The following is a 17557-nucleotide window of genomic DNA, read 5'->3' on the forward strand; positions in this document are numbered from 1 at the left end:
CGATTCATAGGCCAGCCTTAGCCCTGGCTGTGACATTGCACTCGATATGATTTTTTGAAAATATGCTAATGTAACTGGAATATGTTTTATGCAAAAGGTCTCTTGTAAGGTATCTTGTAAGCTTATAATCTATTGAGTGTGATCATCCTATTTGTATAAATGTACCACTCTTGTATCTGAACCTAGAAATATGAAATATAACTCTGAGGGCCTATTGTAATTATGCAAAGAGTGGGCTATTAATGGTGGTTTGGAATCTTGACGACTCCCATCAATCAGGACAATTATCTGCAGACGGGTGTGTTTTACCTGTAAGTCTTCCAGTATATGTGTGTGCTGGCAAGCGGGCAATGAAGTCTTGCAGTGACATGTGATCATGTCACCTGAACTGGAATCCATCTTTAACTTGGTGTCTTTCCATTGAGAAGGAGGGGGTGGGAACCCAGAGAGGGACAAAGGATTCCCGCCTTATGCAAAAAATATATAAAGGGGTAGAACAAAACAAAGGGGAGGACCATCATGAAGAATCCCTTAGCTACCACCTGAGCTGGAACAAGAGCTGTACCAGGGGAAAGAATTGTGCCCAGGCCTGCAAGGTGTCCAGTCTGAGGAAAAAACTTACTGAAGCATCTCTAAAGGTGAGATTATCTGTATTCAGTTTGATTAGACATAGATTTGCATGTGTTAATACCTGGGTGGGCAAACAGCTGTGCATATCTCTCTATCAGTATTATAGAGGGCAAACAATTTATGAGTTTAACCTGTATAAGCTTTATACAGGGTAAAACAGATTTATTTGGGTTTAGACCCCATTGAGAGTTGGGCATCTGAGTGTTAGAGATAAGAACACTTCTGTAAACTGTTTTCAGTCAAGCCTGAAGCTTTAGGGCAAGTAATTCAGACCCTGGGTCTGTGCTGGAGCAGACGGGCGTGTCTGGCTCAGCAAGACAGAGTGCTGGGGTCTTGAGCTGGCAGGGAAAGCAGGGGCAGAAGTAGTCTTGGCACATCGGGTGGAAGATCCCAAGGTGGGTTCTGTGATCCAACCTGTCACACCGGCATCATTTAAAGTTGTTGCTGGACAAAGCAACTGAGAGCTATTGCTGGAATTATTACTACCACTAGGATTGTCAAAAGAGTACCTGTCCCTTGCAGGCCTGAATACTGTACAAGAGTTGTCACTATCACAGTGTTCAAATGGAACAAAGTAAAACCAGAAAAATAATTATCTGGGCTATAACAATACCATCAACAGACCTCAAGAAATATCAGAATGGTTACCTGAAGGCAGGTTAGCAGAGCCATAACCTATGCTAAAGATGTGTGACAGGGCACGGAATACGCTAAAGGAATACTGTTCCAGCCACCAGGCATTCTAATATCAAACACAAACAGAGGGGATTAAATGTTACTTAGCTGACATTCTACTAGCTTTCTAAGCACTTAATTTTTATGTATTTATTTTATAATTTCTTTATAGACAATAGAAAAATTGGTGTAACACCCCACTTGACCTGGTGAGAGCTGATGGAATCCCAGAACAAGATGGTGTGATTACAGGCCAAAACCTATTACATAAAAACATTATAAAATGTGTGAAAGCATTTATAAATCTCTGAGCTTCTCCTGTCCCTGGTTTCTACTTACCGTGAAGTTCTGCTGGTAAACCCAAGAGTTAACTGGAAATTGAAGTAAGTTCTCAGTGTAGAACTGGATGCAGGCGTTCCAGTGAACTACCATATAGAGTATTCCAAACTGGAGAACAATCTCAAAAATGATCTAGCAAGTGTTCTCTATCAGATCTGTTAACTAAAGGAGCAAATGCCAATGGTTATACTTCCTTCTATGGAAGCTACAAGTTTACAGGAGGACAAGAGCAAGCTCAGTATTAGGGGCTGATGCTAACCTGCCATATTTTTGTGATGCTTTCCCCAAACAGCTAGTATCACTTCCATCTTACCTGGATTTAGCTGCAATTTACTCATCCCCGTCAAACCCTGGTCTTGGCCAGTCACCAATAAAATAGGTCTACAAACCCCACATAAAGTACATTGAGCCCTGTCTTCAAACAGAAGAAGGTAACAATCAGAACAAGGTATACTGTCCACCCCAAATCATTCATCCCAGTTCAAAATCAAGATCCAAAATGTGTTCTCCCACATGCATTGAGTCAGAAATCACCACAGGCTCATGATTGTCAAGGCAGCCATGAGCTCATGAGCTAACTCTGAAGCACCATTATCCATGTGGACACAGAAGTCACTGAAGATAAGAAGCGTGTCAACCCAAGGCCAAACCAGATAAATATTTGATCAATGCATTTGGGAGTCTGAAGTGTAGAAGTGCAAAAGCCTGTACATCATAGCTATTCCTAATTTAATCACAGGTGAATATCACTATCATAGCTTCCTACTCAGATTTGAACCTTAGCGTTCAAAAACTGAGAAGCTAGCATGAACCCCTCTAAGCTTTTACCAGCTTAGATCTGATCTCGCTGCCACCAGCCAAGAATTTCCAGTGTCTTGGCTCACTCTGGTCTCCCCGAAACTTTCCCTGGGGGACCCCAAGACCGAGGCTTGATCTTACCACAAAGGAAATAAACCTTCCCCCCCCACTCTCTCCACCCAGAATTTCCCTCTGGGCTACTAGGATGACTGATGCAACCTCTTTACATCAACAATCACAAGAGTGTGTTCTCCTCTCTTCCACAAAGAACAAACCCAAGACAAGGAAACAGAAACGATTCTATCTCTCTTCCCCCGTAGCTTACTTCCGCCCTGGGACACTAGGAGAATTAAAACACAGAGCAGCTTTTCCCCTCCACCCCCTGTCTTCTCGTTCTCCCACCATTTCCTGGTGGCGTCAACTAGAAACAAAAAACTCAAAGGTCTTAAAAGCAAACTTTTCATAAAAAAAGAAGAAAGAAAGAATAGACAATTCTTGTACCTAGATGTTAGATACAGGGCTCCTTATAGAAATGTAAACAATAGGAAAGGATAACACGCCTTAACCAAAACAATACAATTTAAAGTACTTATAGCCAAACTACACATAGACTTCCACAGCAGATACACAGTGCAATACAGCAAAACAATTAAAGACTATACTTTGCTACCTTGTACTTACAACTGGGAACGCAGATCAAGAATGATTGGAAATAGATCCTTCATAGCTGAGAGAGCACAGAACAGACAAAAACCCAAGACCAGGAAAAACCCCCAAATTCCCTCCCTTAAGCTTTGAAAAATCCGGTTTCCTGATTGGTCCTCTGGTCAGGTGTTTGGTTCTCTTTGTTAACCCTTTACAGGTGAAAGAAACATTAACCCTTAGCAATCTGTTTATGACAATCACCAAACAAATCAATGTTTTGAGTCAGGCACTTCATACATTTGACATCAGATGCTAGCAACACAACTACAATAGCCTTTCTCTGCTCATGCTAAACCAAATACTTGACTGAAAATGCTTCAGGCTAAGGGCCCTGCAGCATTATCCAGCCAGGTCTCAGTTATATAAGCAAATCATGGATGGTGATTTATTAATTTATTAAATTGCTGTTCTTGGACTGAACAGTGAAGAGCAGAATCCCTGGCAGCTGATGGCATATGTTCCCAAGATGAGATCCCAGACGGGATGAGTATCATCCAGTTTTTGTCTGGATGCTCTCTTCCCATCATGATGTCCCAAGCTCAACACAACAAGGATCAAAGAACTCTAACCCCTGAAAATGATCTTCAGATCTCCATACATCCAGCCCATGGGGCTGAATTGCTTAATTCTTTCAGGCACCCTGGAGTGGTTACTGAAGAGGTGCCACTGTTGAAGCTATATGTCCAAAGAAAGGATCCAGTATGACCATTCCTATGCTCTTGCATATCAGTGGTAGCCAGTTATTTTCATCAGACATTAAACTGTCAAACTGTAGGAACAAAATATGGATAGAATGATAAAAAGAAAGGAATCTGATGTTACTGGACTACCTAAGTTTTTTTGACTCCTCCTTTATTGTATTCTGGAATAGTCAAAGTACAGCACATGGTGTTCTATAATGCTTCCAGAAACCCTGCTCATCTTCAACACAACAGAGGCTACAGGTCCCAGTATATGATGCTCTTGATCTCCATTTTCACATGGAGTATAGTCTGCTGGGATCTTTGGTCCTGAATGATCACAAAGCTATATTAAAATGAGGACAACTTGAAACTGGTTCCTGTTACCAAATGTGGCTATCAGCTGGGCAAAGTTTTGGGGACCTGACTTTAAGAACATAAAAATGGCCATACTGGGTCAGACCAAAGGTCCACAGAGCCCAGTATCCTGTCTTCCGACAGTCGCCAATGCCAGGTGCCCCGGGGGAATGAACAGAACAGGTAGTCATCAAATGATCCATCTCCTGTCACCCATTCCCAGCTTTTGGCAAACAGAGGCCAGGGACACCATCCCTGCCCAACCTATCTAGCCATTGATGGACCTATCCACTATTAATTTACCTAGACTTTTTTAAAAAACCCTGTTATAGTCTTGGCCTTCACAACATCCTCTGGCAAAGAGTTCCATAGGTTGACTGTTCGTTATGTGAAGAAATACTTCCTTTTATTTGTTTTAAACCTGCTGCCTATTAATTTCACTTGGTGACCCCCTAGTTCTTGTGTTATGAGAAGGAGTAAATAACACTTCCTTATTTACTTTCTCAATACCAATCATAATTTTATAGACTGCTTTCATATCCCCCCCTTAGTCGTCTCTTTTCCAAGCTCAAAAGTCCCAGCCTTACTGATCTCTCCTCATATGGAAGCTGTTCCATACCCCTAATAATTTTTGTTGCCCTCATAATCAGAAATCTCACAAAAATGCTGATAAGTTGGCAAGTACACTGACCTGATCCCACTCTTCAATGTACCTCTTCATTCTTACAACGGCAAGAGTTTCAGAACACGGGCAATTAAGACAACTTGAATCACTTTCATTATAACTTGTCTGTCATAGTTATGCTGAATTGTTGAACTCTACCTCAGGACAAACATGTAACAGGATGATGGAAGTGACAAAGCTGTAATACTAATCTTTATATTAAAATTCTTGTCCATATCTGGCTGACCACTAAAAACTCTTTTTCCTGTTGAACTGATCTTGATGTCCAGACAACTGGTAACAAAAGATATGCAACTGATCATGCAACTTTCTTGTGAGAAGGATAGTTTGCTATGTATTGTTCAACTCAAACAAACACAGTATAATCTATCCACACTGTCATACTGTGGCCATCTGAGTAGTATCTGAGCACTTGTTTTTTTAGCAAAGCCAGACATATGAGGGTAGGTTAAAAAAAAAGTGGTGGTTAGTAATTGGAAGGTGTTTTTCTTTTCCCCATTTTCCCTCTGTATTTATTTGCAAAGTTTTCCAGATTTACAAAAACCCACAAATGAAAGAATAAAGGGTACAGTACTGTGCATAAATAAAGTATAATGGAGCCACAATGAACATGCACAATGGAATGCCAATATAGCAATGATCAGTCCATAAAAATAGTTAATAATATGTAAGTGTAATACAACTTTACCTAATGTACCAGTATCTTGTAGACACATACCTGCTATAATAAATTTCCTTGTGAAAACCTATTGTATTTATTTTGCAGTCTTTCACAGAAAGTGTTTTCTGAAATGCTTTGTGGAATAAAAATTAAACACGAGGGAGGAAAAAAGTAAATGACATAGACAAGGGAATGAAGTTCTATATTCAAATACCACCTGAAAATGAATGGAAAGACAATGAAGTGGAGCGCAGGTGTGTCTTATGTTACCTTCTATTATGCTGTTTCTTCAAAAGCAGAGATATATGGGAGAGGGGAAAGGAGGAACTTCTCTCTGTCTTTTACCTTTAAGATGATTATAATGAGATCTGTAGGAAGCGCAGAGAGAAAGTCCGGGACAAATCAGGATGTGAGGTAGGCCTTCCGAATAAATTTTAGATCCAAGCTTGCTAGCTAGTCATAAAATGGAGAGAAAATACTGATGAAAGAAATCCCTAAGAATATAAGCATTTTCTCAAACTTACAGGATAGTGTAAGGCATTTGCTAGGTATCAGTAAGTCCTTGTCCCTATCCCCAGTGCTTTCTCTTACCTTGCTTTCTCCAGTAATAACTCCTAATCTGAAATTCAAGATAAGGTCGATGAGAAAGAGTTCATTTGAGACCAGACTGAAAATAAACATCCCATATAGATTGTTTAGTTCCTCTCCAAAAGCTAGGTCAATGGGAATGGTGAAAAGGGTAAGTACACTGACCCCAAACATGAAGACAACACAGAATTTCCTGCAATCACATAGGGAGGAAAAAGACAAACTATAATCCAAAACCAGCAGAGTCTAGTTGATAGGGTCCTAATGTGGGAGTCAGGAGACATGAGTTCTGTTCCTGATTCTATGGATGACTTTGGGCAAAGTCATTTCCCTACTCACTATTTATCTCTTGATGTGTGTTTGTCAGAATATCACCAGATTGAGACTCCATTTACTTGTACAACAAATTTAGGACTCCACTATGCTGAGAGTATACTAGACAGTACACGAGATGTGAACCAATAGCAGAGTACAACCAGACAGCCATAAACTGTGGAGTTTACTCTTCTGAAAGGTGTTGGACTGTATGGTTATATACGAGGAGCAGTGTAATTTATGAGGCTTAAATGCATTGTAGTGGTGGTGTGAAGAGAGCGGTACACAAAACCCAACTAGGAGAGTATATGTGGGCTCCTTTGTAAGGGTGGATGCCAGTGTATAGCAGAGTGACACTAAAAGAGCATCCCTATGCCCGAAGGCAAGGGGCTCCCTGGTATCTAGCAGAGAGTTTCAGCTGGCCTGACCCCAACTCATTATCGTTATAATCTGTATCTAAAAGATGTCATACAATATGTCATTGGAAAAGTTACTGATCATAAATAATCTAGCATGATGTATGGTCAACCCACAAAAGCTTATACAGATGTGCTGCAATCAGGGGCAGCTCCAGGCTCCAGCACACCAAGCGTGTGCTTGGGGCAGCATGCCGCGGGGGGAGCTCTGCCGGTCGCCGGGAGGGCGGCAAGCAGGCTGCCTTCGGCGGCACACCTGTGGGAGGTCCACTGAAGCCGCGGGACCAGCGGACCCTCCACCAGAGCCGCGGTACCAGCGATTAGCAGAACGCTCCCTGCGACATGCCGCTGTGCTTGGGGCGGCGAAATGTCTAGAGCTGCCCCTGGCTGCAATTATAACTAAAATGTGTTTAAACCAGGCCTGTCAGGGAATTGATAAGTAGGTTTTCTTCAGACAAAGGAAAGAAGCCAACACCTTAAACCAGGTTTGGCCAAATTCAATGGGATATTCATTTGTATCAGAGGTTGCAGGAAGAGATCACAGCCCACTTCAGCTTATTATAAGCTACTTTTGCTTGTTTGTGTGGCATTGGGTGGCTGTTTTCAGTCAGTCATGGCATGTAGGTAAACGTGTCTCTCAGGTCCTCTTTCCTTTTTCTTGAACGGTGCCCCCCTGCATTTTTTGCCTCAAATCCCGCCCAACATCAGGACATTTTGCTGCAAATGCCACCAGTTTCATGATGCAAATCCCACCCAGCATCATGATACCCAAATGCAGCCCTCGTTGCATGCTTTTTCGGGACAGTTTTCGCAGGTTCTTAGGTCCAATAACACTTGTTTGGGGGAAGTTTTCTGGCATTAGGAACTTTATCTGGGGCTACATTTCAGAATACATTTCAAAAGCTTACTGAATTATAAAGAGAGGGGCAAAGAACACCTAAGTTATCCTGTCACCTGGGGAGACAAGGAAAATCAGCATCATGGACTCTATGGGGATCCTGACTAAGAGCTAGTCTGTCATTGCTGGAAAACAAAGATTGGTGAGAAAACTACCTTGAACAAAGACTGTAACTTGTTAAGTTAAGCCTTAGCCATTAGAAAGCATATTTTTACTTCAGTTTGTTTATAACCTTCCATCTTGTATTGTTTATAGTTGAACTCACTTAAAACCCATTGTTGATTGAATTAACCTAGTTTTACTTTTGATCTAAACCAATCCAGTGTTTTGATTGAACTGAGGTGCCTGTTAACTCCAGTCAAGATAACAAGTTGCTGTTTTTGTCTCTGTAAAGGAACAGCAAATTTAATATTTTCTGTGAATGTACAGTGATAGGCCGTGCATTGCAGAAAGCCATCTCTGAAAAGCTTCGGGGCTGGAGTTCACTGATTGTTACCTGCTAAGCAAGGCTGGGGCTGGGAAACCCCTGAGCAGTTTGCTGGCAAGGTAGAGTCAGGGACTTGTCACACTGCTTCATTGCAGCCAAGCTCCCACTTGCTGAGGTTGAAAGGGCTAACACTGTCTCACAGCGCGGGGTAGCCCCAGCAGCTTGTCAAGGTCAGCCTCCCTCTTCCTCACCCAGACACTGCTACCTGCTCCCAGAACAAGTTGTTGGGGCAGATGCAAGGAAGAGATATCTGCTCTCTGCTCAGGCTCAGCCATAGGAAGAGGCTGCAGTGCCCTGCACTCGGCCCTAGTAGGAGATGGGTCTGTAAGGGGCAGGTCGTAGCAGTCCCACTCCTCCCCTTGGCCTTGGTAGCTGAAGGGTCTGTAAGGGTGGATCACACAGTATGGGGCGTGTTCCACCCTCCACTGCTCCCGCCTGAGGGCGGCCGCGCTACCAAACACACAGTGAAGCGCGTTTCCTCGGAGGCCAGCAGCCTCGCTACGCCATGGGGCTCCTGCACCCCCCCAGCCTGAGGGGCGGGCTGGGGGGTGCAGAGCAACGGGGGATGGGAGGGGCAAGTGGGGGCGGGCACGGGGAGAGGGGGGAATGGACACGAGTCGGTAAGGGGAACACGCGTGGGGCGAGCAAAAGCAGGCGGCAATGGCGGGTGTCTACGCAGAACTCCATTTCCCGGCGTGCCCCTGAATGGGCGCGCAGGCGCAGTAAGTGTCGGGTCACGGGGGGACCGCTGCCAGGAAGAAGTCCCGTCCCGGCCGGCGCATGCGCATTGACGATCCGTGCGCGGACCCTGGTAGGAGCGTGGGAGGGTTGCGCATGTGAGCTGGGCGGAGGGGTCGGTCTGTGCCGAGGCTCCCGCGGGGGCGGGTGCACCGGCCGGGCTCTGACCGGCCTCGTGTGTCCGCAGGGATCCTGCCAAGCCGCCGCCGCTGAAGATGTCGAGCCTGGGGTCCGCCAGCTGCGAGCCCCCGGGCGCGGAGCCGCAGGAGAAGAAGCCGCTGAAGCCCTGTTGCGCCTGCCCCGAGACCAAGAAGGCGCGAGATGCCTGGTAACCGGCGGGCGCCGCCCCCCCCGCGGGGCCCAGTAACCGGGCTGCTCGGGCCTGGCGCGGGCGGGCGGGCCCGGGAGGGTGACGCTTCCTGCGGCAGCACACGGGCTTTGCCCTGGCGCAGGCTGCAGTGACTCCGCCTCCCCGAGCCCCCAGATACATTCCTCCGTCAGCCTGGTTGTGTGTACGGGGGGCGCTAGGTCAGGTCGGCGTCACTGCAGCCCTCGGGGCTGTGACTTTGCTCACGCCTCTGAGTGACACAGCTGGGTCCGGCTAAACGGGAAGTGTAGAGCGGGACTGTGTCACAAGACGCCTTCTTCTTTCATCAGGGGTGTTGTCAGCATGGCTGTGTCACCCCGATGTGGCTTTCTCTGGCCCCACACCCTGACCAACATAGCGTTGCCCATACCAGTTTTAAGTGTAGCTGGAGCCTCAGGCTGGTTCCCAGGGGACAGATGACCCCCTGCCAAAATCACCATTATAACGCCCACTAATCAGTTCCCTCTCCTAGCCTAGGTGTAGGCTAGTGACTGATAGGGAATGGAAATTGAGCCTTATAAGAATAGTCTCATCCAGTACAGCCAATGGACTGTCTAGCCCAATAGCCTGTTGTCCAGCGGTGGCTGGTGCCAGTTGCTTCAGAGGGAACAAACAGGGCAATTATGAACTGATCCATCCCCTCATCCAGCCTGGAATGCTTCTGGGATGCAGCCAAGGACTTGCAGTGGTGCTGGGGGAGCGTCCTCAGTCATTGCCTTTATTGCCTTTGCCTTGTAAGGGTTTTCAGTTGCCAGAACTCTGTCTGAAACTTTTCTCCATTTTAATTATACATTAGTCCAGTCTCTCAAAAACAAATAACTAACTTCCCTGTAGATGATATTTTAGTTCCCAGGGGATCACCTGCCTTTTTCAGGCAGTGATTACTTACTGTTTGGGATTTGTTTTGGCAGCATCACCAATTGATAAAAATGATATGAGTTATCTTTAAATTATTAGGAAACTACTTTAGTCCATTGTGTTGATGTTTAAAATGCCATCACCGGTGGTGATGCAGAAATAACTCTCCAGAAAAATCCAGTGTGTGTTCAGGTCTATGGGGTCTAATAATTACTCTTATTTTTCTTAATATATTGTCTTAGTGTGATTATAAATTAGCTTTCTGCCTTTTGAGGTACTCCAGCCAAATAAATATCTTATGGGGGAGGGAGTTTCAGAGAGCAAAGCTAAAAGGCCCAGTCTGCTAAGCATTTGTTTAGTTTTTATATACCAGTACCATCAGAAATTCGTACTGGGTTGGAGGTGGAGGGAGTTACCTGTTAGGTCAGAATTAGTTAATCTTCTCAACTGTCACAGGATGGTACACTGTAGTATGTTTCGCCCTTTCTAGTTGACATGTCTCAGGTGCTGGGACTTGCTTTACTTCCCTTAAGAGAGTAATCCATGGTCTCAGGTCTTGCCTACACTAAAGGGAAAAATAGATCTAAGCTACACAATTCAATTTACGTGAATAGCATAACTCAAATCGACATAGCTTAGATCTACTTACGCCGGGGTCCACACTGCACAACGTTGATGGGAGATGCTCTCCCGTCGACTCCTGTACTCCACCTGATTGAGAAGAGTAAGGGAGTCAACGGGAGAGCAATCGGCAGTCGATTTAGCAGGACCTGTCACAGCATCGATCCTCCGGTAAGTGTAGACAAACCTTAATAGCTCACGCTGCTAAAGGACTCTTCTTAATATGCATCCTAATTTTTCTTAATTAAGTTTTATCCTGTTAATTATCACTTTGGACCTCCCTACACGTTTCCTTTTTTTTCCCCTCAGTGTTTTCACTTGTGAGTGCAAATCATCTACAAGTATCTCCTTTCTGTGTAGCCAGCTACCAGCCTCCTAGCACTCCCTCTTGAGAAATAATACACCTAGACTCTTGTGACACTGCAAGTTCACAAGATAAGGAAGTTTGTGTTTGGGTGGGGATATTAAATGCATATACCAAATTAAAAATCTCACTTCCACCTGAAAATTGTTTTTCTACTGTCATTACAAGTAACAGAGAGGAACACGTCTCAATGTTATGTTTTATTTACGCATATGACAACCCTTCCCGTATAGTCAGTTCCCTATAGTTGTCTTCTGTCTTCTGTAGCGTGTCTTTCACTGCACTTTCTGTATCATCAGTTTCTCTTGTTGCTTTTGGGATTTGCACATAGTGGTGAGTCAGAAAAACACTTAATTTACCTTTTTTAAAACACCAAAATTGGTAAGTGGTTTCAGGACACACACAGTATCAGAAACTATTAACTTAAACTGACTAGCTCTCTACACGTTCTTATGACCCATGCAACAGACTCTCGTTGCTTCAGACTTTAAAGACTTTTAGTACAAGTTAAATCCTAATTTGTGAAGTTTTTACTACTATTTGTCTGCATACTTGTAGAGTGGAATGATGTTTAGCATCTCATAATGAACCTTGGCCTCACTGGGGAAGTTGTATCTCACTAAGTGGCATTCTCCCCTTTAGAGGGGAGAGAATAGCAACAATAATTAGATACATGGGTTAAAAATAATATATACCCATTTTAATGTCTTTAATTGTTACTAATAGCACTTTAGATTATTGCAGTAGAATTTCAGAAACCAATTTACTTTTCATCATTTCAACATTTTTTGAGTTGAGTGAAAATGCTATAGTGAAGTAGGTCTCTAATGGTCCATGGAGAGCTTGCTGGTCCTCTTTGGGGCAGGGACTCTGTTGGTTTGCAAGTCAGTAAATCAGTGGCTCTTAAATGAATAATAACAATCTATGGTCACAAAATATAAACCCCACAGTTGGAGACAGGAATTATTTAGGGTGATACTAAGTGGTATATGTTACTTGGTTTTCTGTCCTGGGTAGTTAAAAATTAAAATAATGACAGTATAGCCTAAACATCAAGATAACTTCCTTATTGTGGGGCATGGTAGGCCATGGAATACTTCCTCAAGGGAAAAGGCAGGTACTCCCTTCCATTAGATATTTTAAAACTAGGCTGTTTTACACAACAGATAATTATCGAGTAGCACTAACTGCCACTAGATATCCTTGAGAATACGTTCTTAGGATATGAAAAAAGTTTAGGCATTTAATGTAGATAATGAGACCATCCTCTGTTACATTAGACAGTATAAAAAGTTTATTTTGTAGAATGAATATAAAACCTACTGCTTAAGGACATAACCCAGTCACTAACTGAAGGAATTTAAACTTTCATTATGGTTGGGTTATTCCAGTCTAGAGAAGGACCTGATATGTGGAGTTCATTTCTGAACTTCCCCGTAATTTTTAGGTTTGGGGTCCTCTCTAGACAAAGCACTGCACTGCATGACATAATTCTGCCCTGGACAAGGATGGAGGAGAGAGGATCTCATACTTAATAGGGTTCTTCCATTTCCAATTTCTGTGATAATAAAATGCTGAAAGAATGGAAATAAGCCAATTCAGAGGCAATAGGATAATGTCTCCCACTTGTCTTATAATGGCTAATTCATCATGTATTGGTGATGGAATTCTGAGTTTCTTTGCACTTTGCCCTCGGGAGAATTTATGTAGCATTCGGCTTTATGCTTTACTTTGAGATGTGTTGCTTCTTTAATGGGGAACTCTTGTGCTCCGAATCCTGTTTTCTGAGCCTAACACTGTCTGATAAATTAGCATCAAATCTTAATTTTCTCAGGATTATGAGTGGAACAGCTGTAGCAGGAAATACCCTTCATCTTCCTGTGGGAAAATGGTGGTGTTAGAAAATCAAAGCAAGCTCTGCAACAGACTAGGTTCCTGTCTTACACTTGCCACTTCTTAGCATTTTACGGGCCCTAATTAAAGTCTCATAGCTAAGGTTAAGATTTTGTCACAATTATTTTTAGTAAAAGTCACGAATGGGTTACGGCCAATAAACAAAAATTCACAGAAGCCTGTGACTTGTCTGTGACTTTTACTAAAAATAACCTGGGGTGTATGTGTGTGACTGCCCAGGGGACTGGGGGGATGGGACTGACAGCCCCTGCCACTGCAAGGAGAAGGAGACAGCTTCAACTCCATCCCTGGCCATATGGGAAAGAATGGGGGAGAGCTTCTGCCCTAGCCATTGGAGAGGGGTCATGGATAGACAGCTCTGGCTGATGATAGCTCTGGCCACTGCCATGGGATGGGGTGACAGCTCTGGCAGTGGGCAGCCGCAACTGCTGTGGCAGGGGCTGAAGCCGAAGAAGTCACCGAGGTCCGGTGAGGTCACGGAATGTGTGATCTCTGTGACTAATCATATCCTTACTCGTAGTCCTCCACTGAGGTGTTTCAGTATCAGACCTATATTTTAGAGGACAAATTAAGGCACAGGTGTGTAGTGACTAAAAATTATGACCTAAATGACTTACCTAACATCATGCTGTGAGTTAGAGAACTATTTTTTGTGTGTGTAAAGTACTTTGGTGCAAACATGAACATGAGGTGTGCTTGTTCTACATCACTGGAATCATTAACCCACACATTTTTCCCAAATAACACAATGTATTACTTGAAGTCTCTTTAGGTTTCAACTTGATAACTATTCTTAATCATATTTATGGCCATGTAGCTGCTGTTACCACCCCTTACAGCTACAAATGTTCTACCCTAACAGGGAGATGCCAAAAGTAGCTCCATTGTTCAAAATTCTTCCAGGATTTTCCATTTAATGGGAACTTTGCACAGACCTGGAAGGTGACAAACTTGAATACTTTTGGAGGAAAGTAAAAGTATATATCTGAATATGTTTTAATTTTCTAATGTAGTCTTGTGTTCTGAAGTTCTGTAGTTGGCCAAGTGACTCAAGGTTTAACGCTCAGATCAACTCAGTGGCATTTCTGATTGTCAGTAACGTGATAACTTTGGAATGCTATATTTGATCAATTCCAAAATTTCAGGGATGTTCTAGGTATCAATGGGCCCAAAAGATTTTGATGCAACTCAGGCACTGGAAAAGCCTAACTCACAGAAAAATCAGGGCCCCCAAACTGCCTGGTACTGCAGGCGAAAGGATTTCTCTGCCACCCCTTGCTGCTGCCTACACTTGTCAGATTATGCAGCTTAACTATCGGCACAGGGAGTTGTCTGTAGCCTGGATTCTACAAAAATAAGAGCCTTACAGGGAGGGTTTGGAGTGTGTGCAGTGAATGGGGACCAGTGATAGTGAGGACATGGGGGGAGTGGAGCAGTGGGGGTGTGGGAAACAGCAACCCAGAGTGGAAGAGAAAAGTAGAGGTGGAGCTGCGAGGAAGCAGGGACCCAGAGAGGACTGTGGTCAGGGAGAAGCCAGGACCCAGAGAAGACTGGGGACAGGGAGAATCTACTTTGTGATTGTGGGGGCAGGGGAGTGAAGTAGGGACCTGCAAGAGAATGGACACATGGGGAGTGTTGATGAGGAATGCGGGGACCTAGAAAATGATACCCTGGCATGTGGTGGAGCTGTGGGAGAGTTGCACGAAGTAAATAGAGGGGCACACAGGGAGGTTGTGAGGGGATTCAAGGAGCCCCTGATGGGTACAATGCATGTGGCCTACACAAGCTACAAAGCGTGTGTCCCCCTCATTGTTAAGCTCAAGTTTTCAAAACCGCCTTCACTCCCCTCAACCCGATTTGAAGTTTTACCTTTTTTCAGAACCTCTTTTCATTTAAAAAAAAAAAAAAATAGCACAGACTCCTGGAAAAAAAAAAAGTACTGCCTTGGGTATAACACAGGCAAAAGTTTAACTCATTGGTATCAAGTGAGTTTGGAACTGTGCAGCAAAAATGAAAAGATTAATGAGTATGCCTGTAATGTTAACATTCCCTTGTTGTCTCCTTGTATTGTCCAGGTTCTCTGAGCATAGAGCCCAGCTGGCGGCTATCTTCCTCAAAGTCAGCTTGGCTTCCATTGCAAGCTGTGAGAGACAATGGCCTTCTTTACTTAGAGTAGCCTCTCTTCCACTTGAAAAGGCTATAGGGAAATGACAGCCATCTTATCTGAGAGGAGCCTGTGGCTTCATTCCTATGGGGAAGGATGGGAGACAGTCAATATCTTTACTAGGTGTCCTCTCATTTCCACATGCAGTGACTAGATGAGGATAAGCTCTCTGAAATAAGCCAGTTAATTCTCTCTGAGGTAAACTGTACAGCAAATTAATTTGAAACTACTGTCTTTTTCAATTTAAAATATTTAAAAACAAGCAGGGAAAGTCAAACAAATCAGCTGAGTTTAAGGGCAGCCGAATATTAAATCAGATTATTTTACGGCCTGCTTACTATGAAATCTGTTATACAATTTCTTCCCTTCACCTGTGAGAGTCCCTTGGTCCTGCAAATCTGAGGATTACATGGTGTCCGTTTTGCTAGCTAACCAGGGAAATCTCTTTGCCTTGCAGCATCATTGAGAAAGGGGAGGAGCACTGCGGGCCCCTTATTGAGGCTCACAAGGAGTGCATGAGAGCCTTGGGGTTTAAAGTATGAGCGAGATGAGCAGCATGGTGAGTATAGACTGTGGGGCCATGTTCATCACTTGGTCTCTGCCTCTGCAGTGGCCCTGAGAACTCAGTAGATGTCACTACTAGGCCTGGACTACCAGCACAACACCTCCTTAGATGTGAAAGGTGGTGCTTTAGGATGAAGAAGAGAAGGCAGGTATCTGCTGCTGGCCTCACTGGCTCAAGGTATCTGCTGCTAGCCTCTTAGAACAGTAGTTTTCAAACATTTTTTCTGGTGACCCAGTTGATGAAAATTGTTGATGCCTGCGACCCAATGGAGCTGGGGATGAAGGGCTTGGGCTGTGGGAGGGGCTCAGGGCTGGGGCAGAGAGTTGGGATGAGGGCTGCAGGGTGGGGCTGGGGATGAGGAGTTTGGGGTGCAGGAGGGGCCTCTGGGTTTGGTGGGGCTCAGAGCTGGGGCAGAGGTTGGGGTACAGGAGGGGGTCAGGGCTCTAGGCTGCAGGTGCAGGCTCTGGGCTGGGGCTGAAGGGTTTTTGGGGGCTCAGGGCTGGGGCAGGGGATTGGAGTGCAGGGGGATCTGGGCTGGGGGGTGCAAGCTATGGGGTGGGGCCAGGGATGAGGGGTTTGGGGTGCAGGAGGGGGCTCAGGGCAGGGGATTGGAGCATGGGCTTACCTCGGACAGCTCCTGGTCTACAGCCCAGTGAGAGTGTTAAGGCAGGCTTTCTGCCTGTCCTGGCACCGCGGACCGTGCTGCACCCCAGAAGCATCCAGCAGCAGGTCCGGCTCCTAGGCGGAGTCACACAAGTGACTCTGTGCAGCTCTTGCCTGCAGGCACCCTTTCTCTCCCCCCCCCCACCCCCGCCCCATTGGCTGGGAACTGGCCAGTGGGAGACGGGGGGGGTGGTGCCTGTGGGCAAGAGCTGCATGGAGTCATTTGCATGCCTCGGCCTAGGAGCCAGACCTGCTGCTGGCTGCTTCTGGGGTGCAGCGCCATGTCAGAACAGGTAGGGACTAGCCTTCCTTAGTCAGGCAGCATCGCTGATGGGAGTTTTAATGGCCCGGTTGGTGATGCTGACCAGAGTTCCCACGATCCAGTGTTTTACATTCCACAGCCCAGTACCGGGTTGCGACCCGCAGTTTGAAAAGGCACTATATCAGAGCATTTGCAGTGGTGAAAGAACTGCTAGGAGTCTGCATCTATGTTAAGTAATTCTACAGTGACAAAGCACAATCCAACCCTTATGAACAGATGTCCTGTCATAGATTTGGAGGGAGTTATAAATGGGGAGTTTGAGAGGGTATTAAATGATGAAAAATGACAGTGCCTTCTTTAAATATGGAGTTCAGCTTTCCTTCTTTCATCTTATGTTGTGTCACCATCATTACAAAGACACCATATTGTATTCTTAGAGTTCCTACAACAGAGAAACTCTGTAAATGACTGTCACTAGTTTAGTGTTTAAATTGCTGCACATAGTGACTTTATGACTGGAAGCTATTGAACTGTTATTAGTCACGTCTAGTAGAAGTCTTGTCTCTTATTTGAAATATTCTTTTTCTTCTAGGTGATTTGCTGTTGGGTGACTGGTTTCTCGGGTGGCTGAACAATTTTAAGTTATTTCTGTAAGCTACTTCAAAGAACAAACTTATGAGAAATCTATTTATAAAGAATTTCTAATAAAAAAAATATGTATATTGCCTCTGCGGCACCTCCATTATCTGATCTTGACTGGCTGATAGAGATATATTTTCCTCTTAATAAAGGATTTAAAAATGCTCA

At 44.5% G+C, this 17557-nt stretch overlaps 1 protein-coding gene across 1 annotated transcript; it reads left to right on the forward strand.

The window, feature by feature from the left end:
- The first annotated feature begins 8999 nt into the window (after positions 1 to 8999).
- Positions 9000 to 17557, forward strand: COX17 (cytochrome c oxidase copper chaperone COX17). Its single transcript, XM_032799912.2, has 4 exons — positions 9000 to 9070; positions 9160 to 9300; positions 15718 to 15819; positions 17343 to 17557. Exons 1-3 carry the CDS (start codon positions 9015 to 9017, stop codon positions 15800 to 15802), a joined length of 282 nt encoding a protein of 93 aa, XP_032655803.1. The 5' UTR covers positions 9000 to 9014; the 3' UTR covers positions 15803 to 15819; positions 17343 to 17557.

Source organism: Chelonoidis abingdonii, chromosome 1 (genome assembly GCF_003597395.2).
Source record: "Chelonoidis abingdonii isolate Lonesome George chromosome 1, CheloAbing_2.0, whole genome shotgun sequence".
Classification (NCBI taxonomy): domain Eukaryota; kingdom Metazoa; phylum Chordata; order Testudines; family Testudinidae; genus Chelonoidis; species Chelonoidis abingdonii.